Raw genomic sequence first — 23835 nt, 5'->3', positions numbered from 1 at the left:
CTTGGGCACAACGCCTCGACATCCATCATCGCCAGCAAATCCGGACGGTCTGGGGCAACATCGAGTTTCTGGAAATCCGGCTGGCGCTGCAGGAAGTCCTCAACCGACGTGTCGTCGCCAAACGCATCCCACTCCTCCGTGGTCGGCTGGCCAAAAACATCCTTCCCCTCGCCAGTCCTCCTCTTAACTTTCTCGGGATCAATGAAATTCAGCGCCCAGCCCATAGCTTTCACCCTCTCGCCCCCATCCTCCCCGTCCAGCCGCGGTAATACTAAATCCTTACCCACAACCTTCCCCGACTCCGCACTAACTAAATCCACACTCCCGTCGCTCCACGCAACCGCCACGCTCTTGCCGTTAAATTCCCACTGCACCGCGTCGACACACACGTCCTCGCTCTTTCTCCGCAGGCTGAAGGCGAGTTGGCCATTGATCCGGTACACGTCGAGGTTTTCCTCGGCGGTGACGAGGGCGATTAGGTCCATGGTTGGGCAGTAGGCGAAGAGGTGTGGGTGGATTGGGTGCAGGAGGATTTTCTCGGATTGTTGGAGGAGCTGCCGAGGTTTTTTGGAGTCTGTGATTGCCATGATTGCTGGAGGGAGGCAGTGACGGCCTTTGGGGATTGATTCAGTCGAATGTTTGATTGTTGGTGGTGTGGGTATGTTTGTGAAGTGCACGTTATACCAAAGTTGCCTAGCGCGGTCGCGCGATCACGTTTTCGGGGTTTTGTGTGGAAGGTACACTCAAGAGCTATTACATAGGCATTCGGATATGCTCGAAGGTCCTTAATTGTAGTGCTGACAGAAACTTCATATCATTCCCCCACTCGCACTCGAGCAGATAATCGGGTATACAGATTCCTCATCTCATGACCATCGTCCTATAAATACAAGCTATACAGCGCGCGCAACTCTGTCCCTCAGACCGCGTCTTTGTAATACCGACCAATGCCTCAAAATAATAGCAAAAAACGCCCTGGAAACTCCGCCATGAAATACCGCAAGACCAGCCACGCGGTGTGCCCTTGTGTGTACATATCTCACCGTAATGAGCTGTTCCTCTTGGGCTGTATCGACTCTTTATGTACGCGCCCTCTTCCCGCCCCGCTGAGTCTACCCTGCATCCTCTGATCCTCATCAAAACTTGTGCGTTTCGCGCTGCCGCCCTCATCATCATCTTCCGCGAGATCGCCCAGCTCGAATTGGTTCTCAATGTCGTAGTCGTGCATCAGCGCCCTCTGGTCTGGCGCACCGTTTCTCGAGGCATGTCCTCCGCCCAGGAATGGGCTTTGTAATTCGGTGCTTCGGCGCGCTTGCATGCTGCGTCGTGTGGGGAAGCCGGAGATTGCGTCTGAAGGTGCGCCATCGGTGAATTGCGAGCCGAGATGTCTGTTGCCGTTGGGGTCGTCGCGCGAAAGGTTGAGGAGGTATACGCCGGAAAAGATGATGAGGAAGCCGCAGAGGAGGGAGATTGTATTTACGGCGGATGTGGTGTTGAAGCCTTGGAACAAAAGGAAAGATGCGACGAGTGTGCATGTGGTGAATGTGACATAGTAAAGAGGGTTGACGCTGTTTGGTGTTAGCTTTCCGATCCCTCAAGTAAGATGTGTAGAGTCTTACATGTTCGTCGAGAACTGGCTCAGCGCCTTGTTGAAGTAGTTCATCTGCGTGAGAATGCATCCCACGATCATGATAACGAACACGTATGTCGAGGGATGCGTGAACTGGTTGTTACCCGCAAACGTCATCTTGAGCGCCAGACCGAACGCCTTGATGAACATGATCGACACCGAGCCGGTCGTCGAGCAAATCGACAAGTAGATGAGCGGATTCTTGCGCCCATACTTGGGCGCGATCTTGTAGATCATAAAGATCGAGAACACCGCCACGAATAGACAGTAGAAGAGGAAGCCTACAATCCCGTCAGTGTCGCAAACTCATCGTCGCTGGGGTTCATCATACCTGGCTGAATCGCCAGATTCAACACCTCATCCACCGACGCAACCTCCTTGTCCGGCGGCGCATGCAGCACTATAATCACCGACCCGATCAAACAGATCGCACAGCCAATCTTTCCCAGCAAACCCAGCTGTTCGTCGAGGAAATACGACCCCAGGACCGCGCCAATGAGCACCGAAAGCGCGCCCAGCGGCGTCACCAGAATCGCCGGCGCAAACGCATACGCCGCGAAGTTGAATGTCTCGCCGAGTACCACTGTCCCTTATTAGCCTCCCCTCATCATTCGAACATGTGTCTGGGTCGCTCACTCGTCGTTATGCCCGCCCACCACGTCGGGTTTCGCAGGTATCCGAAGCCGTCACCGTCGAAGCCGTTCTTCTCCATGGACGCATTCAGGCCCTTTTTCGTAATCACGAAGCTCGCACCTGGATACGTGTTAGCCTTCTCGTTGTGCACATCGGCTTTGTCGCAAACGTACCAATGGCGAGCGACGAGCTCACAGCCAGCATGAGGCCGATATATCTGTCCACAGCATCAGCGCCACCCCCTCCTTCGCGCACGCTTCACGTACTTGTCTTCCACCATGATGTCCCGTCTGCGTAGTAATATGCGATGTCCAACGTTGTGCGCGGAGTAAGTTGTGGTGGTGGTGCCGTCACGGCGCTTGTGCGTATCGATAGCGCGGCGGAATGACGAGGCAGGAAGGTGCGAAATCAAAAGCGTTGTCTTCTTGCCCTTGCGACTACAGTTCGTTTGTGTTCGGAATGTGGGCTCACGGAATCGATTCGCGTTTCACCAAACGCCTCAAGGGTCTGCAAGGTACAAGACAGGTACCGTGTCGAATCAAGGTGGCGTGTTTGCGAGAGAGCGGGCGTGCGAGGCAGCGAGCTGCGATGTACGGTCAATGTGGCGAGGCAAAAAAACGAACGTAACCCTCAGAACAAAGACTCAACGAACGTTAATTCGCAAAAGACGCGACGAAGCTCTATTATCGATTGTGCCGCAGTCTCGCCATCACGTTTCACGCCCAGACTCGCTCCAGCTCCAGCTGCAGGGGCGTCACTTGCTGCGCCTCGAAACCAGGTGCCAGCTCTCCGCGGCCAGATGCCGCGCTACTTGGTAATCCTTGGATGAGACGAAGAGCGGCCCAGGCACACGTGGCGTTTCTGCCATCCTGCAATTCGCACAAAGAATGGTTGTTATCTATACATTTTGTTGCAAGAAAATCTTCGTCCGCTTGCACTCTGCGTAAATGCCGTGCCTGCTTGCAGTGACCATCTGTCCTGTTAGCCACCGTTACTTGATGGCGGGGCCTTGAGCGGCGCCCCCGTTGCGCCAAAATTAGACGTCCCCTCCGCGATTGGGATTAAGCACCCCTGTGGGCCAACACGCCGAACACGATATCGATAATTCACGCAAAGCAATTTTAGAAGCTCGTAGTAGATTGATGACGCAGCCGTGAGCATCTGAGTCGAGGAGCATTGGACACATCACAACCTGCACGTGTGGCACTCGGTGATTGTGTGAACTTTTCGTTTCGATGCATTCCATGATCCATCAATGGTACCTGAATACGAATCCCTGACACATTGTCGAGACCCACCGTACGCGTAACGATCGCGACAGTTGACACCAGTCCCACTCCCATCAACGCCTGGTTCAAAATGCCCATGACAAGCCGGGTATATGACGCCAAATGCTTCAGATACCGACATCTGTTCCGTTGCGCCTGTATAAAGCCCAGAAAGCCCAGAAAATTCACCTCCAAATCCGCAATTCCATCTCCCACCAAACGAACCACATCTCATGGATGCGTTCTCCAACCAAGAAACAAAAGGAAAAACATATTGGATATGAGGTGACTAGTCTCAATCCGCCATGTGGGAATGGGGAAAAGCCTTACCAATCAGAGTGTGAACTCCAATGAGGATCCTCGAATGGCTGAATACGCCATTGAAGCTGTATAACTCTGCGAGGGGTTGTCGAAGAAGGGCTGGTATTAGTACATGGTCACGGTAGCAAGTTAGCAAAGTCGAATCCTCGGGAAGTCGCAAAGGCGTTGTGGAAATCCAAATCCGGGTGTTCAAAAGGCTGTGAAAGGGGTCCAAAGACTGAAGAGAAAGTGAAGGGAAGGAGCCGATTGAACGACTGTGGGTTAGTACGTGTCGATATACGCAGAGGTGAAGGGCGGGGGTAGTTAAACCCTGGGACGCTTGGTGTCTGGGAACACAAAGTCAGCGTCTTGCCAACACAGATTGATACCATGGATGTGGTGCGTACCTGATGGATCGAGTGCATCACCAACCGAATCGCTGGCCTCGTCTCTTGACCTCTTCTGTCCTTGCGGAGAGCTATCTTGCAGGTCGGTTGACGAGGCCGCAACAGGATCTGCAGCCGAAGACGCCGCGACCGCAGGTTGCTCCACCACACCGCCCTCCTCTTCCTCATAGTGCGCGGTGACCTCATCATCCAGGAAAATGTTGTCTCCGGATACTTCGACGGCTTGTCCTTGATCGGTGCCCCACTCGGTAGCATTCTCCAGATCTAAGAAGTCGTCGCCGTCTACAAGCTCGTGTGCACCATTTGCGGACTCACCGGCACCGGTGCCATCGACTTCACCACCGCTGATGAATTCGTTCTGCAGCTGTTGCTCAAGGTCCTGGTAATCGTAGCCAGTGTAGTCTTGGTTAGTAAGGCCATCGAGATCGGCCTCTGCGGGGTAGGCATCTTGATCATTTGTCTGGAGATCGGAGGCTTCACCTTCGCCATAGGTTCCGTCATACTCCTGGTACATATCTGCGTTGTTCTCATGGTCGAACTGTTCTTCGTTATGAGCATAGTCCTCATATGCCCCATTCGCTGCATAAGGGAACGCATCATCATAACCAGTCTGGTACTCTTTTTCAAAGCTGGTGGATTCGGCAGTAGGAGCAGATGCCTCAATAGTCGCGGGATTGTCACCTTGTACTGTAGTTGAGGACGGTGAGGCGTTGGTGGGAGCCTGAGTTTGCGGCTCGTCATCCTCGTCATCACTGTAGTCTACAGTGTCATTCGCCAGCTGTTCTGCTGTCTGGTTGGCAGTGACATCATGCTGAGTGGTCTCTGCACTACGATCGGGGCTTTCTTGTGCAGCAGGACTACTGCCATGCGCAACAGCTGCAGGGGTAGAAGCATGCTCAGACTTGGTTTCGGCCTTCGACGAGTGCTCTTCACCATTTACTCGAGGCTCGTCATTGTCCTGGTCATCGTTCTCACCAAGATCAATTCCAGTAGCCGCTTCGTCAGCCGCTTCATCAACAATTTCTGTGCCCTCTTGGGCGTTCTCCTGAGCAACGTTCTCCTCTTGCTCGGTCTCTTCTTTTTGGCCGTACTCTTCTTGACCTTCTGCGTCTTGGTCCCATTCCGTACCTTCATGCTCAGTGGACTGACCAGAGTGCGCATCAACGAAATGTGTCTCTCCTGCGGCTATGGCAGAGTTGAGGCCAGAATAGCCGTGACCTTGATCAGCATGTTTAGCAATGTCGGAGAGGAGAGTCGCAAATCGCGGTCGGGACAGCAGGCACATGTAGAACGACTCAGGCTCGCTCTCGCCATCCTGGGCATGAAGTGTGTAGTACAGATCAATCATTCGTCCGAGGGATACGGCGACACACGCCGTGCTGTCTTCAAAGATCTCCATGTTGTGGAAATGGTCAAAGCGTAAGCCTAACTCAGTCTCGTTGGAGATGTTCTCACCCAGGGAGGCCCGACAAGCTTGGAACATTTCGGACAGGCTAGAGTGGATAATGGAAGTGTCTTCGGTGAGCCAATCACCGCTCTCATCGACGTCGTGTTGCTTGAACAGCCACAGCTCGTTGCCCTCGTAGTTGATAGTGATCGGGCGGGACTCGATAGACTGTTGCTCCACATGGTCGCCCTGCTGGTACTCGCTCACATCAGCTTGAGAGTCTTGGTCCTGCAATGGCACTCCACCGGTATCACCATCGGTATCGTACTCTGCCTCGTCTTGAGCCCGGAACTCCGTCTCATCGTGCTGCTCTTGATTTTCTGCGGAAGGCTCGAAGTTGTTCTCATCGTGCTGCTCTTCGTTTTCTGCGGAAGGCTCGAAGTTATCCTCGCCGTCAGCATAGTCGCCGTGATTGGCAATTTCATCCTCATTCGTCGAGCCGGGAATTTGTGCCTCTGCTGGAAGTGCATGGATTTCAGATGCCGACTCATCATTCTGAACATCCTGTGTCTGTCCTACAGACTGAGCTGGGGTTCCTTGGTTATAGGTTGGCGTCGGATAAATATCCTCGTCGTCGGAGTAATCGATGAGGTCGTCATCCGGGTGCGCAGGTGCAGTCTCTTGGGCAGGTGTAGTATAGTCTATAGGGACATGGTCATCATGTATTCCATCTCCAAGCTGAATGTCGCCTTCATCGTCGACCTCATGGTCTACCATGTCTTGGTCTGGAGAGACAGTCTGAGTTTCGAGATCCGCGTCTGCTCCGGCGTCCTTGAGAGAAATGTCGTCGTCATCTGCCTGAGCTGGTGGCGCAGGATCGAGATCAAGGTCGATGTCGCCATCGTCGAAGTCAAGACCGCTGTCGGAGTGCAGATCCATGATATCGTCTGTCGCAGCATCGAGCTTGCGTACAGCGTGAGTAGCAGCAGCCATATCTGGTAGAAGAGAGCAAAACTTTTTGCGTGCTTAGTTGTCCGTTGCAATGCGGACGCGGGATTCAGGCAAAAGGAGTGCGACAAACGCGTCACAAAGCGCGCGCGCAAGATGTGAGTGGCGACGCGCAAAAGTACGTGATCTTGTGCTTGACGTGCTTCAGGAATACGAAGCTATGAGCGCATGGCGCCGCTGGTAAAGAGAGTCGATGGTTGCAGTCGTGTACAGCGGTAAAGGGTCGAGTTGAGGGTGAGTTGGGAAATGAGACAGAGAGGGCTCGGTGGAGGCGCGCCAAGAAAGGCAAGTGCCGCTGCGTACTGAGGTGGTCAAGAATGTGCTCTGTTGCTTGCGCGCAAGAGAACAAATCAAGAGCGGTCGATCGTGCGAAGACCAGTCTAGTGGTGACTTGAAGTCGTGCGCTTCGAGACGCAAGGTGGTATAAGCTGGTTGGGGAGTGAGGGAGGAGAAGCTTGGAAGTAGTTTAATACATGTTGCAGGTGCGGAGCTGCTCCAGGCAGTCCCGATCACGTGCACGTGACTTGTGTCCACATTGACCCTGGAACTCCAACATGCGACTTGCGCAGCTGGCCACGACGAGAGTACACAGCAAACAAACAGTGTGGACTCTGTAAGATTGAAGTCTCGGCGGAAATCTTGATACCTTCAGCCCCATACCCTACTCTACTTCCCACGTTTGGCACAGATTTCTGGTGTTGCTCCACGAATTCGAGATTCGACCGTGTCCCCTCCATTACTCCAGACAACAACCATTGCTGCACACCCAACCTTCTCGCCTCCGCTGAACCGCACAATCCATAAACTCCAGAGGTTCCCAGTTGTTGAACTGCCACAATGGTACACTCGCCGCAGATGACACTGCAGTACACGGTACAGCACAACAGAGCTGACGGAGCACTAGGTTGTCCTCGCAGCTTCAATATGCACAAGAGGCGGCAAGGCTGTTCTCTCGCGCCAATTCCGAGAGATGCAGCGCTCTCGAATTGAGGCTCTCCTCGCATCCTTCCCCAAGCTCGCCGATAGCGGCACCCAGCACACAATCGCCGAGCAGGACAATGTCCGCTACGTCTACCAACCACTCGACGAGCTGTACATGGTCTTGGTGACCAATCTGCAATCGAACATCCTCCAGGATATCAACTCTCTTCACCTGTTCGCTCAGGTGGTGTCTTCGATATGCAAGTCCCTCGACGAGCGTGAGATCTTGAAGAATGCTTTCGAGCTTCTGACCGCCTTCGATGAGATTGTCACACTAGGCTACAGGGAAAACTTGACCATGAGCCAGATTAAGACCTTCTTGGACATGGAATCGCACGAGGAGCGCATTCAGGAAATCATTGCACGGAACAAGGAGCTCGAGGCTTCAGAGGAGCGCAAGCGCCGCGCCAAACAACTCGAGATGCAGCGCAAGGAGATGTCGAGGTCTCAGCGCGTGGGAGGTGGTGGTATGGGCGGCGGCATGGGCAGTGGCAGTATGGGTCGCTCACCGTCGTACCCAGCCTTCACACCCACTGTACCCACTACGAATGTCACGGACAGCTACGACAGCTACGAGGCAGAGAAGAAGAAGGCCACCAGCAAACCATTGGCTTTGGGCAAGAAGGGCATGCAGCTCGGCAAGAAGAAGCAGGGCAACAACTTGTACGAGCAGGTGACTGGAGGAATGCCGCAGGAAGAAGAGCCACTCGTCTCCCCCAAGCCATCTGCGCCCGCTGCTGCTGCTCCAGTAAGTGCACGCCAATCGACGTCCACCGACCGCGAACCCGTACATATCACCACCAACGAGACCATCTCCGCCCGCTTAGATCGCGAGGGTCTTCTCAAGTCCTTTGAGGTCAAGGGCGAGATGCAGCTCAAGATCAGCGACCCCTCCTTTACACAAGTTAAGCTCGACCTGGCGACCGGCGACACCCGCGGCGCACAGCTCATGACACATCCCAAGGTCGACAAGGCCGTCTTCAAGAACGACAAGGTCATCCAACTCGCGGATACAACCAAGGGCTTCCCGTCAAACATGGGCATTGGCGTCATGAAATGGAAGCTCGCACCGCGGCCTGACGATGTGTCTGACCCACCCATCACGTTCCGTGTCTGGGTCGAGGACTCGGGCAACATGTACAACATCACCGTGGAGTACGAGCTTACTGGCGGAGACGCTTTGAAGGACGTCACCGTCACCATTCCCTACGAGACCGACGAGCCCAATGTCTCTTCCTTCGACGCGGTATACGAAGTCAGCGGCGACAGCCTCGAGTGGAACATCGGCACCGTGGACGAGGCCAACAGCTCTGGTAGCTTTGAGTTTGAAGCCCAGGCGGGTAGTGATTCCGAGTTCTTCCCTATGCGCGTGCGCTTTACCAAGAGCACGCCCTTTGTCGATGTCGATGTAAGTCTCATCATCACGCTTGCTGCGACCGAAACTAACATGACTGATAGGTCTCCTCCGTCACTCTCCTCTCCATGGGCCAGGAAATCAACTTCTCCAAGGAAGTCAAGTCTGTCGCGGAAGCATATGAGATCTCATAAACCGCACGACGTACGTAGTAGGACAAAAGTAATTAGACGGGTAGAAGAGAATGAAAGTATGCATGATGATTTTTAAAATCAAAACGACTAGGAGGGGGATGAAACTATGCATGCTGATGTTTGAAAACCTACGCACTGTAAATTCGTGTGGGATAAGCCTGAGACTTCTTCATCTACCACCAGCCCCACTAACTCTCCCCACTTCCACGCCTCCACTCGTACCGTTCATTCATCATATTCACACACTCGTCCTCTTCTCTTCCAGCCATCCACATTTCTCCAGCTTGTAGCAATGACATTATCTCGGAGTTCAAATCACATTCGCTTCACACCACTCATGCTCACTCCCATTTCCATCTCAATATTGTAAAGTGTAAAGTATTCATTATACATTTCACCATCAAGCGTGCTTCCCGCGCTGCTATCTATCCTCTCCTATCCTCCAAAATGCCTCTTGGAAAAATCTGTACAAATCCACTATACACACACACTCGCCAATATTGCCTACTCGCGTAGTCCCATGCCAACCAGTCTATATTGCCCCCCCCCCCCCCCTTAAAACCGAAAAGAGAAGAAAAACAAAATCCCAAACCAAACACCGGCTAATTTCAAATGGGTTTGGTATCTCAAAAGCCAAAACAAAATGTACATGCGAAAGGGGTTGTACATGGAAAAACGTTGCTCAGATGCGTCGCGAGTAAAACATGTCGTACACTGTACAAAAGCGATCAAACAACCGCATCGCCAAGATAGCTAAAATCATCCATCAATCGATTGACCTCGCTACCGCGCTGCACACTCGACTCAGGTCGAATCTCCGGCGCAGCGGTGATGGTCGTCTTGGAGCCCGTGTCGTCGTCTGGCAGGCTATACTGAAACCCCAGACCGAAGCACGCAGCCTGACGCCGCGGCGCCGAGTCCGCGTGTTGAATGTCCAGACCGAAGAGATCGGATCCAAATGCCGAGACGCGGACGTCGTCGAGGCGCGGGGGTGCTGCTGGGAGGTGTGTTTCGCCATTCGCGGCGGAAAACTCGTCTTCCGAATCGCGCAGGGAGAAGCGCATGGGCGAGCCGGCGTCGCTGGTGAGGGAAGAGAAGGTGGGGGAACTGACCCCCTCGTCTTCGGAGGTGGATGTATATGCTGAAGACTCGTTGCTCCACATTGAGAAGTGGCTGCCGGGCTTGTCTTCGTAGTCACTGATTAGATCGCCTAGGACAGAGTCGGAGTCGTCGTCTTCCGAGACTGGGAATGCTTCTTCGATGAGTGGCTCAGTCGGAGATGAACACGCGAACAGTGGTGCGGGCTTCAAGTAGCGTGGTAGTGCTGGGAGTTCTTTGTCTAGTGGCGAGTTACGGAGACTTGGGCTCCGGCTGCTTCCATGACTTGAAGTGGGTCGCTCATCTGTGGATGGCGGTGCAAGAGATGACGGTCTCCGTAATGTTGGGGCCGACTGGACATTCTCGACGGCGTCCTCAGAATCTATTCCAAAGGTCTGCTGGAGCTTTGGTGTGGAAAGCCAAGGGTCATTGGAGAAGAGATAGTGCTGCGTCCTGCGTGTGTCCGCGGAATTGGCGCGTGTACGGCCACGGTCCAGCTTGAATTCACTCTTGATGACTGTGGATGGGATGTGAGATACACCCCGACTGTGCGATGGTCTCCTTTCGGCTGGTGGCTCAGACCGAGCGAATACGGCGTCGTGAGCAGGAACAACTGGATGTGATCCGAGTGGGCAAAATCCGTTTCTAGACATGGGGGGTGGGCGTGTCGATGTGGCTGGAGCTGAGGTAGTCTCTCTTGGTGCACTCGTAGGCGCAGGTCCGAGTGTGGGCGCAGGTCCGAAAGAACCTAGAGGAATGAGGTCAAGGTCATCAGCTGTTGTGCTGACCAATACTGGTAGGCCAATCTCCAGCTCCTGCGACTTTGAAGAGCTGCGTGATCGAGATCCTGAGCGCTTAGAGGCAAGCTTGTCCTTCAAGCACTTGAAGTCAGTGAATAGGGGAGTTGAAGGCATATGCGGCGAAGCAGACGCACTTCGTGCATGTCGCATGACGTTCGGAGACAAGAAGGCTTCTGGTGGAGGGTAGGTCGCAGACCTTGGGGCCCACGGTGATGGTAAAGGAAGCGGGGAATTTTGGCTCGCTTTTCCGGAATGCGGTGATAATCTGAGAGGCTTAGGCGGCACTGGGTTCAGATAGCGATCACTTGGGTTGCGTGTGAAGCCATCAGAGGGGGCCGAGTTGTTACGGCAGTGTCCCTCGGTAGGGAGCTCCAGAACATTCAGGCGTTGACCCGGCAGAAGGGGACAAAATGTAGTCGAAGGCTCCGACGGATTATGGCATTCATCATCGTCATCAACCTTGTACTGTGGCATGTCAATATGTAGCTGCAGTGTGAGGTAAGGACTGACTCACGTAGTACCAATATGTGCCACCCATCTTTAATGGTCCGTTACGCTTAGGTACGTGCTCGTCCAGGTCTCCGTCGCAGATGATGTCGGAGAAGGTGAAGCAACCTCGCCAATAGTTACGCCCCCTTCGTGCGTCGAGCTCAAGTCGATATGGTTTAGAGAAGTTGTCCCAAGATCCGAGTAAGACTAAACTCCTCAGTGCAACGGGACAATGGCTTGATGGCGAAGTCAGTGGTGGTGGCCTTAGGTTTGGGGCAGGAAAGGGTAGACATACAACAAAAAAGTATGGAGCGCTGTGTTGTCCATGACCGCGAGTCTGGGTCAGCTAAGCTGTTAAGGGTAAGGAAGAGACGTTTGAGGCGTGTGCGCGTCTATATCCTAGGCGGTTGTGAAGTGTGCATATACCCGTGTGTGTCATAAATAGATAGCCATGCCAAACGGGAAGGTTAGAATGTTTTGGCCAGCTGTTTCTGAATGGTGCCGTCACAAAACGGTTCAACAAGTCAAGATAAACGAGTTTTTGATTGGTGGGCAATCGACGGCGTTTGGGTGAATGTTGAAACTAGACCCTGGCCACTTGACGTATGCTTGCGGCAAGGCTGACAGGGTGCAGCATGAAGCAGCAGATCCAGTCGCGGAAATCTAGAAGAAACCAAGGCACGCCTCTTAATGCAGGACCTTGACCGGTAGGGAAAAAAGTGTTGGATCGTGGAGTCGGATGGTTGTTGTGGTCGTCCAAGATTGGTCCAATTGACGCCCGCTGGTGTTGTCTGGGCGGAGTTGGTGAGAAAGCAGCCTGAGCGCTTAAAGCCAACGTCCAGATCAGTGATATATCCAGTATAGTGAAACACGATATGGCGTGGGGTCCAAAAGCGCTCGATACTGTGTAACTGGGTGTAGAGAAGAAAAGACGAGCGCTGCCGCGCAGAAATAAAAACTGTACCTTTGTCAAAGCTGGCAGGAAGCTAGGACAGACAGGCAGCCACCAATTGCGCCTTCTGTTCTGAGTCGGACAAGAGCACCCGCTGAGTGAATTTATTGGAAGCGGACCTCAAACACGCCAAAGTGGGTGGGCATTGTAAGCATAAGTAACAAAGGCCTCTCGTTGGCCGCAAACGTTGGCCTGTGAGGAGCTGTCTCCGTTCCTTCATCTCCTGCCGTGCAATCCATGGTAGACATGATTTACCTGGAGCTGGGAACCGTTGACTGGTAAGGGGTGAACCACAGCGCCGGTGGTTAGCTTCCCTCGATACTTTGGACTAGTAAGCTGTTGATGTCTTGACAGTTTTCTCACACTTGCAGGATCGGTAACCCGAAAAAGCATCGAGCCAGGGGTTTGGCGAGTCGTACTCGGGAGCTGGCGATCTCATCTCACCTCACATCGCTTCCCCTGTTGTCGGCGTCTCACGCACGGCTCTCTATGAGCGCGCGGTTACATCTGCAGCAAGGGCATGTACCCACTTGATTGGTTTTGGTTCGGCGCCAAGTTGCGGCAAGAGCGACAAGCGAGCGAGCCAGTCGTGCCTGCCCTGCCCCTGCACCACGAGGAGGGGACGCTAGCAGGCCACCGGCTTTAATCTCAAGCAGGTGCATAACGCATAACAGAAACCTGAGGCTGCTGAGGCCGCCGTGTTATTAAGTATCGTCCTGCAAGTCCGTGGGTCGTATGAGAGATTTTCCTTAAGTCTTGTGTTGAGGTAACGCAGCGCAACGCTATGCAAACAACCCAGTCTTTGGTACCACAACACTCAGCGCTCTCCTCATCCGGAGCCGACTCCATATCCAGCACAACAGCCTCGAAGCGCCGACTGTGGCACAGCTGCATGTTGGATGAGCCATCGCCAACCACTACTGATGCAGACATACCGCACTGCCATGGAAACGAGGCCCTCGATAATGCGACCATGACATGCGAGACGGACTTCGGCAAGTTTTGCTCGCGCTGATCTGCAACGAGAATTTTGCGCGACGCAAAGTGATAATCTTCCTGGTCTCAACTCCACTTGCTCGCATGGTTCCGAGTTTACCGTTGAACTGGCCGACTGTTACTTGAACGAAAATTCTGACAGGCCTGTGGTACATGCTTTTCTTTACACCTACTTGACAGCACATCGATGTACAACGTGCAACGGACCTAGAAACAATCAGCTTTGTGTGGCCTGCCAGATGTGATGGTGTGGGCAAAGATTCCGAAAGTCCGCACATTTGGCACCTTGATGGTCCTCCAAATGCAGGCTCTAGTGTGCGTGATGTAGCCCGGTCGCTCTTCACAAGTAGGGAATGCTAGTTCACAGGCTGGACCCAAGATTTATTGTATCGTACTTGTATTAATGTATGGCACGGAACAATGACGCATATCCTTCAGGACGCCCTTCCTCACTGGAAGCTCGTGTCCAGAATTCCAGGCTTCCTGTCCTCCAAGTCCAGAATCATCTGTCCAAACAGTCCATTGGCCCACGAAAACCACTGTCTCGTCCAATCGGTCACGTTGAAGCTGTTGATGCTCTCGTGGATCAGCCCAAGTCCGTCCGTGCTGCTCACGATTTGCCGCAATTCGTTTACGATCTCGTCATCGTCCTCGGTCGTCAAGATGCGGATGATCGACGCCATAGGCCAGGCCATACCAAATCCTTGATGAGGTCCGCCTACCGCGTTGAGGACGGGGCCACGCATGAAGTAAGAGTTCGATTCACTGAGTACGAGCGACCGCGTGTTCGCATAAGTCTCTGGGTCGATGCGGTAGCCGAGGAACGGGGCCGAGAGGAGTGAGGGAATATTCGCGTCGTCCATGATGTTGGAGGAGCCGAAGCCATCGACCTCGAAAGCATAGATCTTGCCGAATTTGGTATGGTTCACTGTTCCGTGGGTTTCGATGGCATCTCTGAGCGAGCTCGACATTGCTGACATTTGCTGCGCTAGGGCGGCCGACTTGTCGGTCTTTAGTTTACCCATGATGTCTGCGGCGGATGCTAGGTAGGCGCTGAACATCATGTTGCTGGGGATGTAGAATTGGAAGATGGTCGAATCGTCACTAGGTCTAAAACCACTTCGAATGAGGCCAGTGCCATTAGCGACTGGATTGCCGCCGCCATCGTTCGAAAAGGTCTCAGTCGCACGCGTTGTGTATCGGGTGAATGTATAAGGACTTTCCAACACCCTTCCGTCGGGACCATATGTAGGCGTCGTCATATTTTGAGCAACTTTGAGTACTTGCTCGACAGCCTGCACCCATTTGAACTTGCCGAAGAAATCGATATCGCCCGTTGCATTGTAGTAGTCGGTCGAGATCTGCAAGAAGGCCGCGAGCGAATCGAGCTCGTACTTGCACTCAAATACTGATGAGTTCGAATACGGTGGGAACGTGGTGTCCTGGCTTCCCGCGTCGTTTTGAGCCGGCGCAATGCCGCTCTCCACTGGTGGCTGGAATGCATTGCAGTATGGGGAGGTCAAGAGATACCGTGCCTGAAGGTTGATCACGCCGCGGTAGAGACTCGCAATCGAATTCGCATCGCTGCTCGCGTTGAGAATCGGCAAATAACTCTGAAGCTGGTTGCTGCTGTCACGAAGCCACATCGCGTTTATATCACCGGTTATGATAAAGGTGAGCTCCTCCTTGTCGTTATCCGCAGCATATCCCTTCCACTTGATCGCCGTGTCGAGGGTGTTGGGGTAGGCGTTCTGGAACAGCCTCGCAAGATCGGGATCTTTGATGACGGACTGCATGCGCGATACGACGTCCTCCAGACCTTGAGACTTGAAAGTCCGGCACTCTTCCGTGGGGCGTTGATATGCAAGCTTGTACTTGCCCGAGCTCAGAGGCTCATGTACCTGTTTGGCGTAGTCGATGTACTCGGGACACTGTGCAGACACCAGCAGCGGGACGCATGGTAGCAGACTCAAGAGAGAGTAGGCGCGCATATTGATCGAGGTCTCACCGCACAGTGAGGTTGTGAAGGTCGACCACAGAGTATGAAAAGCTTGAACCAAGAGAGAGGAGGGTTTGCTCATTTTGTACACGGGTAATAGTCGAGGTCACCCACCCTGTGCCGTGCCAATCGGCGCTTTTCATCGTTTGCGCTTTTCGCTACCCCGCTGATCCGCGCATATGTACAGTTTGTGCTGCTGGTGAGCAGATGCACTGCAACCACGGGTAAAGGAGGCTATCGTCAAACTCCAGGTTAAGCATCCGCTACCCGACGTCATCGCACGTGCCAATATTGGAGTAAGCTGTCAGCAGGTGGGGTTTCCGGACAAGCCGGATTCGAAACAGGAAGGTGCTTGGCTCTTTGCCGTGATGGAGACCATCAGATGGCCTCCAAAGAAGAGTGAGGTCTGTCTCCATATGTGGAGGATGCAACATTGGCCCTCAGCACGCGTCCAGGTGTTGCATGTGGCTGCACGCACCTTCTCGCTTCGTGCTTCGGAAATTGCCACCAGCCCGAATGTGGTTAGTGAATCGGCCGTATCTCGTACAACATTGTTCCGAAGAGGCTCCAGAACGTTTCCCATCTCATCCCGCTGCCAACAACGGTCGCAACAAAGTTTGCTGGGCTTCGCTGCGGGCGAGCACATCGGATTCCGGGATCATGTCGGCACGAAGAGCTCATCCGAAGTCAAGATTAGGTTGCGCAGATTGCAAACGCAGGCGTATCAAGGTACGCTTTTCAACTCATCCCTCGCATGATGCCGCAGGATAGCAACTGCAGAGTAAACAAGGTCTTGTCTATGACTTAATCTTCCAAAGCTATGTGCACTATAACGCTATACTTTGAATACGGCAGTGATACTTGTGTCTACCACCTGTAACTCCCTAGTCGCTTTCTCCCGAGTCTCGGTCACATTTGGTCACCCCTCTTGCTGATCATGCCAGGCAGTGCGACCAGAAACGGCCACATTGTATGAACTGCGAGAAGCGAGGTCTGAAATGCAGCTTCGTTATATTTGATCCGGTTCCTCAATCCAGGTTGTCGGTGTCGTCGCAAGCTGAGGAGACTAAACCGAGTATACACGTGTTCGCACAACATAGTCTATACACCGACGTCCCAGCTCCTGTAGGCACTCTTTTAGATGGAAAAATCCAGGGTGCACTGCTTGAAGGCTTCGCGGTCGATGACCGCCCAAGGATGAAGATCGTGCTCCATCACTTTGCCACGAAAACGGTCCGTACATTTTCGCCTGGCACAGCATCAGACGTCGCGTGGCAGGAGTTCCTTCCATCATTGGCAAAACAACACGGCTATGTCTTGAATGGCATATTGGCTGTCGGGTGTCTGCATCTGTCTATACTCACTAACGAGATATCGGAGCGGGACGACTACCAGGACATCGCAGCAAACCAGATGAACACCGGAATGGCGCAGTATCGAGAAGAGGTCCAGAATATAACGACTAGTAACTCTGAGGCTTTATTCGCGTTCTCCACCACTATGACAACATTTGTCCTAGGCACTGCTGGCACCGAGTGCCGAAATGCTTTGGACTCTATGAAGAAGGAGAGATTGCCAGAAGATCAGCGCGAGGATACCACAACTCTCCTGATCCAGGCTATCTGCAGGATTTTCCGCGCCGTACGCGGCGTCCTCGTGATATTAGTCCCCTGCTATCACCACATCCGAAGCGGCAAGTTCAAGCCTGTACTTGATCGGGACTGGTGGCCTTCGCCCGTTCCCATTACACCGGAAGAGCTCGAGCAAGACAACAAGCTGCGAAGTCTAGAAAAGCTGTGGGCGCAACCTGGGAAGCCGTACGAGTACTGCTTCGATTCTCTCCGAAGGGCGCTGAAGGATCTTCGCGATACCACTGCACTTGTCTCACGATTGGGCCGCGAGCCCATTCCCGGGTGATGGCCCAAATGACGAGACGTTCGATTGGACTGCGATCATGGGCTGGCTGACTCATTTGCCGCTTGAGTTCATCTCACTCCTGGAAGAGCGCCGCATGGAGGCTTGGGTTCTCATGGCGCATTACGCTCTACTGCCCGCTAAAGTGAAGGTCAATCCGTGGCTCGACGGACTCGCGACAAGCATATTCATGACTTCGGCACTGGTGATAGGCAAAGAGAATTGGGAGTGGATTGCATGGCCTGCCGCTGTTCTCAAGATCGACTTGGAGGACGTGCACGCGGAATGAACCATGATCGTTTATTTATCCTCATCAACTCCCACCCGCTCTGCTCAGGCTCACAACCTGGTCAGAGACTATCTGGTGAGCTATACACCCGCCTGCATGGATTCAGAGGCTTATGAGAGCGTGATAGACTCTTCGAGAAGCCTTGAATATATATAGCCTCAGCTATCGCCACGCATTTTCCGTCCATCACAATGCTTACTGCGCCGTCTAACCCTGAGCATGGCGAGCTCTCAGACCCGTCAATGATTAACGCCGTTGAGAGTAAGGCGAAGTTGTTTCATGGTGACTTCGTTATCGCAGGGACTTTCGATTTGCGCAGCCTACCTAAGACATTCTATTTCGGCATGCCCACTTGGACGGCTCAATGGAAAACCGCTGAATAGGTAAGTCCTCCGCCAGTGCCACGCATGTTCGCGCAGTGAGCCTCCAGAGGCAGAACCCATAGCATTCGCATGGCTCTCAACTACGAAGGAAGCGAACGGATAGTCTGACGGTATACACGGCGCTATTGGCTTTCAAAGTTGACAAAAATTCACGGGATATACCTCTAGGCTATGAGATGCAACGTTCGACTGCAGAGTATGTTGGTCTGTCCTACTCGCATGCCTTTTGACTCAGTGGGAGTTGGATTCAAATAGACATTTGTACGCCTCGGACAAAATGAAACACATTTCCTTCACACGAGTTCCCCAACTCTCTATTCCTCGACGACTAAAATTCCTTTTATCTCAAAATTCAACGTCTAAACCTCCATCACTCGCTCAAAGATTCAACGGCCCACTTCCCTTCTTCTCTCCCTCCTTATTTCCCGTGCCCTCGTCCTCAAACCCCCACCGCCCACTCTGATCTAACCCCAACGGATTATCCCCCGTCTGTTCCTTGCCGCCAATCTTCTCCTCCCCCGCATAGCTATCCTTATTCTTCCCCCCTACAACCTCCATCCGCTCCTCCTCACTGCCCAGCAGCGGTCCCAGGACGCCGCGCGTCCCGCCGCCGAGCGCGTTCCCCAGCGGGCCCGTGACGCCTTTCTCGAGGGGCGCACCGATGGGCCGGAGCGCCGTGTTAAGGACCTTGCCTTTTCCACGTGGTTAGTGAGTGTTACGCGTGGATGGGAAGGGGAGGAGAGACGAACCAGCCGGATCTCCAACCATGCTCAGTAATCCGCCGGTACCTTGGTCTTTCTCGGGTTCTTGCTTTGGCTCCGTGGGGATGTGCTGCTGCTGCTGCTGCTGTTGCTGCTCTTCTTTGTCGTTGGCCATCTTGTATTGTAGGTTGAGAAAAAAAGTCCGCGTGGAAATGTCAAGATGCAGAAGCGATCACTTTAGCGCACCGGGCTACGGGACGTTTTTATAAGTAGTCTGCGCCATCACTTCCAGACGCGCAACACAATGATGCAGTTGGAAGCGCGGTATCAAGCTTCGGAGAGTTTGTGACGTCAGATGTGTAACGGCTGAGGGATGGAGATCAGCTAGCGCAAGTGGGGTTAGTGCACCGTTTTGTGACATTTGGCATCCATGTCGACACACATTAAACTGGGCACGCTATGGATGAAGATGTTGTCGAGAATAGTTGTTCTCATTTCTGTTAAGTTGCTATCGTGTAATGAAGTGCAGTATGTAAGCAGAGTCGAGATTCCGAACCTGGAGCCTTAACCCATATTTCCTTGGGTGTGTCCATCCAGAACGCAGAAGTTTCATGTTGCTGACAGTGACGGTGAGAAAGGAAAATTAAGACTTGTGCAATAAATAGGAACATCGGGGTAAAGCACTTTTGAAAAAGAAGAGAAAGCTGGCGCCTGATAACGAGGCCTGGATGCCTTCACGAACTTTCCTGTTCATCGAAAATAAATGGCTCAGCCTACGTGATCCAAGGGACAGTACCTAGAGAGCCGAGGAGATCAGTAATTGTTGGGGCGCTCTTCCGACAAGCCATAACATACCTGCTCAGTCTCGTTCGAGGGAGATAGTGGGCCTCTGAGACGGGTCAATCGTCTCGGTCGTGACATGTCGATACAAGTGCGCATCAACCACCTTGCCGAGCTTGTAGCCGATATAGGGAATGTGGCCCGCGCGGAGGAACTTGAAGCGCTTCAACAACTCTGTGACCCATTTCTCCTCGTTGTCATGCTCCATGTGAGCAGTGAGCATAATGGTCTTAATGACTCGGCCTATTCCAGTCTTGAGGTATTCAGAGTCGTTTCGGTACTCATAGCCCCCACATGCGTTGTAGCCCGTATTCGCCATTTCCAAAAGCCGGTCCAGCAGACAACTTGCGACCTTCTTGCCAGTGTATCCTGGATGAACATAGACTTCGAGGTCAAAGGTGTAGCGATACATGCTCGACTGGTCGCAATAGTCATCGAGAGATGCATATCCGACGATCTTCTCGCTGACATAGGCTTGAGGTTCTCTAGGTTGATTGCCTCTACCAATCGCGACCAGGAAGGGCAGGCCCGCTTTGATAATGGCGTCGATGCGATTACCAATCTGTTGCTGAGCGCGCTGTTCAAACTCGTTGGCGTGAATGGAGGTCTGAACATAGTGGTTGTAGATCTCCTGCGTAATCGTTAGAAAAAGGCTAAGTTGACATGAGCTTGATACTTACAGCGATTCCACGAACATCAGCTGGCTGCACTGGGCGGATATAAATATTGGTATCAGGTTTGATGCGCCTGTCGGGTACGGGCGTGGTGGGCTGCGTGAATTCGCGAACAGGACGCCTCTGTCTTGCAATGGCTTTGCGCTCAGCGTCGGCTTTCCTATCCCTCATAAGATTGACTCGACTCTCAGATGTAGCTGAAAGACCATAGCGCGCAGCACAGATATTGTCTGGGTCACTGGGATCAACACGCGCATTAGGTACAGAAAGCCCGTCAATGAAGTGGTCGGCATCGGCCGCGTATCGTTCCCAGAATGGAGGGTGATCGCTGACATCGCTGAGTGCAGGTGGATCTCTTGCCGGCATTGACTTCCAGAAGGTTGCCAGGCTGTTTTGCTCGATTATTCCCACGATCCAATACCTTGGCACGATTTCCTGGCAGCTGCCGTCTTCGGAAAGACACTTAAGGGTGTCCGTGGGTATCGGCTCAATACACATCTTGCTGTGGCCATTGATCCACTGCTCAACTCCAGAGCCTAGATGTCGTGCTGTATGACCCTTCCGCGCCGACCATTGCTCCGGAGGCGGTAGCCAATCGCCGTTCCAGTCCATCAGCTTCTTGACATCGTAGTCGGGGTCTCCATTGCTGTTCGACCCGAAGGTGACACCACCGTCGCCGTCGCTGGAGCTAGCGCTAGGCTGGGCTTTGATGTCTCGACTCTTTGGCCACACGTGCTTTGCTGGTGCTCTCGTTCTTGGCCAGCGCGGGTTTTCCTTCTTCGGCGCCACTGGAGGCGGATCAGGCCTCGGGGCATCCCAGCCAGACCAGCCTCCACCCTCAGCTTTCGGGGGGTCTTGTGGCTGGAACGTCTTTAAAGGCTTTTGTGTGGAGTGCTCAGCATTCTCATGCTTCTCGGAGCGGGCCTCAGGTCCTCGAGGAGTGCTGGGTGGGGAAGGCGGAAGACGCGAGGTCGTGCTAGCACCGTTTCTGCGTCAAGTCAGCTTGCGTCACTTTTGTGAAGCGTGTATGATGCTGACGGTGACGAATGTAGCTTGTGTGCCTTTGACTGCACGGATGCGGCCGACGATCCGTTGGTATCGACAGAGGCCTCGACCTTTGCCGCTGGCACATCGGCAGGCTTCACACGGTTGCGAAGATGTGGAGGAATATACGCGCGAGCCGGTACTTCATCCATGGGTGTTAGCCTTTGCGGCGTCTACGCTTGTGTCTGCGACGAGAATTGTAGCTTTTGCTCGGAGGCTTCGGCGAGACTGTCGCGTTCTCGGGCGTCGATATGGGTGAAGGTTCACTGGCTAATGCTAAAGTGGTTTCGCAAAGAGGGTGGGGGTTTTTGCTAGGTCTGTGTTGCTGGTTGTCGCTCACAATAGCTTCGACGCAGTTATCACCGGTGCCTGTTGTCGAGACTGAAGGTGAATCCTGGTTTGCTGCAACGTCCAAGGGCACCCAATGAACGCCTTTAGATTTGCGCGCGTTCGCCTTCTATTGTGTATCAGCCGAGAGAATCATTGAACAAAGACAAGGGTAGTCATAGCAGAAGGCGTGGTAAAGAAGCGGGGATTAATCGCTCGCAGAAGTTGGTGATAGTGAGGTAAAGAAGCTCGGAACAAGTGGATCTTATACACAGCCAGCTGCCTACGGTCGGGTGGAGACGGCACGGTTTTCGAGGACCCGAGTACTCATTCTTACTTACCACTGCTGGACCGAAATCTTGCTTCTGCTGCCACGTCATATCCGGTTGTTGTTCGACATCGATGAGTGGCGTCGCGTCAGACATGATCGCTTTGCCTTGAGGCATTGAAGCTCTGGAGCAGAACTGGCCAACGGTACGGCCCATACTGGCGGACTGAGATCTGCTAATCAGACGGGAAGGTGCAGCTCGGGTAGATGGGACTGAGCGATGAGTGGAAGAGCAAGAGCGACTCGGTGTTGTGCACTTTATAGCCTCATCAACCTCACCCTGGATGCTTTATGGTCTCAAAAATCTCACGCAGAGTGACGCGTACCGTAGTGAGTGCACCCGATCTCTATCTCACCTCGTCGTCGCAGCCTTCACTTCACGGTGAGGTGGGGTAGTCTGATTGTCTAGACGTTTGAGAGTCTGTGTCCCGGAAATATGCTTGACATATTCACTCTCTGTACCTCAGCGATTATTCATAGCATCAGTACCGGAAGATGTAGGAAGTACATCATCTGTTGGTCGGCAGGTGCACTCACGGCAAGTTTAGCCGAGATATCATAAGCTCCTCACCATCGAAGAATCCACCGTAACACCACAACGTCGGAGAGTTGACAATTCAAAATGCTGTCGATACTGCGAAAAGCACGCTTGAAGGACAAGGAAATGCGAATACTGATGCTGTGTGTGTTCTTGAATTTGTTTGCTGCAATAGGGCTGACTGCATAGGGGCCTGGACAATGCCGGAAAGACGACCATTGTGAAGAAGATTATGAATGAAGACGTGAACAGCGTCAGCCCTACACTCGGCTTCATTATCAAGACAATAGAATACGATGGGTAAGACAACAGCGAAAGCTCTGAATACTGGCTGACGGAAAAAGCTACAAACTGAACATATGTACCGCACCTGCTTGCTGCTGGATGCGCAGAGGCTGACAGCACAGGGGATGTGGGCGGGCAGAAGACGCTGCGCACATACTGGAAGAACTACTTCGAGAAGACTGACACGCTCATCTGGGTAGTCGATGCAACGGACCGCGAGCGGATAGACGACTGTCGCCATGAGCTGGCAGGGTTGCTGCAGGAAGAGGTGTGTCTCGGAGTAAACTTAATCGACAATCGAATCGACTGACATGTCAAGCGTCTCTCGGGAGCAAGCCTGCTTGTCTTCAAGAACAAGAGCGATGTTCCCGGGGCCATGACCGAGGACGAAGTGCGCGAGGTGCGTAACCGCAGACCCGGATGGTGGGAGGGACATGTTGTCGGGCTAATCGAATGCTAACGGGTGCAGGGCCTGCGACTCGAGGCCATCAGGACTCACAAATACCACATCATCACGTGCAGCGCCATGACAGGCATGAACCTGCAAGAAGGGCTCGAGTGGGTGGTACAGGACGCCAAAGCAAGACTGTTTCTCTACTGAGGGCGAGAAGTGCAAGGGGCGAGGTGCATCAAGGCAGGGTAGCATAAGTAGCGCATGTTCACGGTTCCAGCTGCTGAGACGGCAGCTCCACTTCAACGCTGCGCCTGTCAACAAACACCCCCAGTTGCGACCCAATTGCTCTTCTCTGCGTGACCTGGGCCACCACACTCTCTTGCATCCCCCCATCCGTTCATTCTTTACACGTCGACGCCCCGTTTCAGCGCACGTGAGACACTTGTGCAGCGGACCGCACTCTTGGCCAGGCATGCACATCTGAATAGGTACTCGAAGCAATTTCACGGCTAGCGCAAATCACCCGGGATTACCATTCTTTGCCGAGCATCTTCACCTGCCCAACTCACACTCGTAGCACCGAGCGGCCTGTGTCGACCAACCGTGCATTTCCTTCTCATCG

At 53.3% G+C, this 23835-nt stretch overlaps 10 protein-coding genes across 10 annotated transcripts in view; 3 read left to right on the top strand and 7 right to left on the bottom strand.

The window, feature by feature from the left end:
- SNOG_01935 (hypothetical protein) overlaps positions 1 to 587 on the bottom strand; it is a gene marked incomplete at both ends in the record, with an annotated part of 2553 nt that extends 1966 nt beyond the window's left edge. The window contains one exon of the mRNA XM_001792505.1: positions 21 to 587. Coding sequence (XP_001792557.1) covers positions 21 to 587 — 567 coding nt within the window. The remainder of the gene's footprint in view (positions 1 to 20) is intronic.
- Positions 588 to 1039: 452 nt separating this feature from the next.
- Positions 1040 to 2467, bottom strand: SNOG_01934 (hypothetical protein; the record flags this gene model as incomplete). Its single annotated transcript, XM_001792504.1, is given in 5 exon segments — positions 1040 to 1568; positions 1620 to 1911; positions 1962 to 2213; positions 2267 to 2419; positions 2437 to 2467. The coding sequence occupies 5 exon segments, from the start codon at positions 2465 to 2467 to the stop codon at positions 1040 to 1042; spliced, it is 1257 nt and encodes a 418-aa protein (XP_001792556.1).
- Positions 2468 to 4155: 1688 nt separating this feature from the next.
- On the bottom strand, positions 4156 to 6618 carry SNOG_01933 (hypothetical protein; the record flags this gene model as incomplete). Its single annotated transcript, XM_001792503.1, has 1 exon — positions 4156 to 6618. The coding sequence occupies one exon, from the start codon at positions 6616 to 6618 to the stop codon at positions 4156 to 4158; it is 2463 nt and encodes an 820-aa protein (XP_001792555.1).
- Positions 6619 to 7470: 852 nt separating this feature from the next.
- On the top strand, positions 7471 to 9162 carry SNOG_01932 (hypothetical protein; the record flags this gene model as incomplete). Its single annotated transcript, XM_001792502.1, has 3 exons — positions 7471 to 7506; positions 7538 to 9022; positions 9073 to 9162. 3 exons carry the CDS (start codon positions 7471 to 7473, stop codon positions 9160 to 9162), a joined length of 1611 nt encoding a protein of 536 aa, XP_001792554.1.
- A 728-nt stretch (positions 9163 to 9890) lies between these two features.
- Positions 9891 to 11174, bottom strand: SNOG_01931 (hypothetical protein; the record flags this gene model as incomplete). Its single annotated transcript, XM_001792501.1, has 1 exon — positions 9891 to 11174. One exon carries the CDS (start codon positions 11172 to 11174, stop codon positions 9891 to 9893), a length of 1284 nt encoding a protein of 427 aa, XP_001792553.1.
- Positions 11175 to 13946: 2772 nt separating this feature from the next.
- On the bottom strand, positions 13947 to 15488 carry SNOG_01930 (hypothetical protein; the record flags this gene model as incomplete). Its single annotated transcript, XM_001792500.1, has 1 exon — positions 13947 to 15488. The coding sequence occupies one exon, from the start codon at positions 15486 to 15488 to the stop codon at positions 13947 to 13949; it is 1542 nt and encodes a 513-aa protein (XP_001792552.1).
- Positions 15489 to 16693: 1205 nt separating this feature from the next.
- Positions 16694 to 17699, top strand: SNOG_01929 (hypothetical protein; the record flags this gene model as incomplete). Its single annotated transcript, XM_001792499.1, has 2 exons — positions 16694 to 17313; positions 17354 to 17699. 2 exons carry the CDS (start codon positions 16694 to 16696, stop codon positions 17697 to 17699), a joined length of 966 nt encoding a protein of 321 aa, XP_001792551.1.
- A 761-nt stretch (positions 17700 to 18460) lies between these two features.
- SNOG_01928 (hypothetical protein) lies at positions 18461 to 18958 on the bottom strand (the record flags this gene model as incomplete). Its single annotated transcript, XM_001792498.1, has 2 exons — positions 18461 to 18774; positions 18832 to 18958. 2 exons carry the CDS (start codon positions 18956 to 18958, stop codon positions 18461 to 18463), a joined length of 441 nt encoding a protein of 146 aa, XP_001792550.1.
- A 684-nt stretch (positions 18959 to 19642) lies between these two features.
- On the bottom strand, positions 19643 to 21858 carry SNOG_01927 (hypothetical protein; the record flags this gene model as incomplete). The annotated part of the gene is made up of 3 exons (XM_001792497.1): positions 21336 to 21858; positions 20304 to 21285; positions 19643 to 20254 (listed from the first exon to the last, which is right to left on the bottom strand). The coding sequence occupies exons 1-3, from the start codon at positions 21491 to 21493 to the stop codon at positions 19643 to 19645; spliced, it is 1752 nt and encodes a 583-aa protein (XP_001792549.1). The 5' UTR covers positions 21494 to 21858.
- A 760-nt stretch (positions 21859 to 22618) lies between these two features.
- SNOG_01925 (hypothetical protein) lies at positions 22619 to 23420 on the top strand (the record flags this gene model as incomplete). The annotated part of the gene is made up of 5 exons (XM_001792496.1): positions 22619 to 22695; positions 22724 to 22834; positions 22937 to 23087; positions 23139 to 23219; positions 23289 to 23420. 5 exons carry the CDS (start codon positions 22619 to 22621, stop codon positions 23418 to 23420), a joined length of 552 nt encoding a protein of 183 aa, XP_001792548.1.
- Positions 23421 to 23835: the final 415 nt, after the last annotated feature.

The sequence above is a fragment of the Parastagonospora nodorum genome, assembly GCF_000146915.1.
Source record: "Parastagonospora nodorum SN15 chromosome Unknown scaffold_3, whole genome shotgun sequence".
NCBI lineage: Eukaryota > Fungi > Ascomycota > Dothideomycetes > Pleosporales > Phaeosphaeriaceae > Parastagonospora > Parastagonospora nodorum.
Note: the sequence above shows the minus strand (reverse complement) of the source record. Positions and strands in the feature narration are given on the sequence as shown.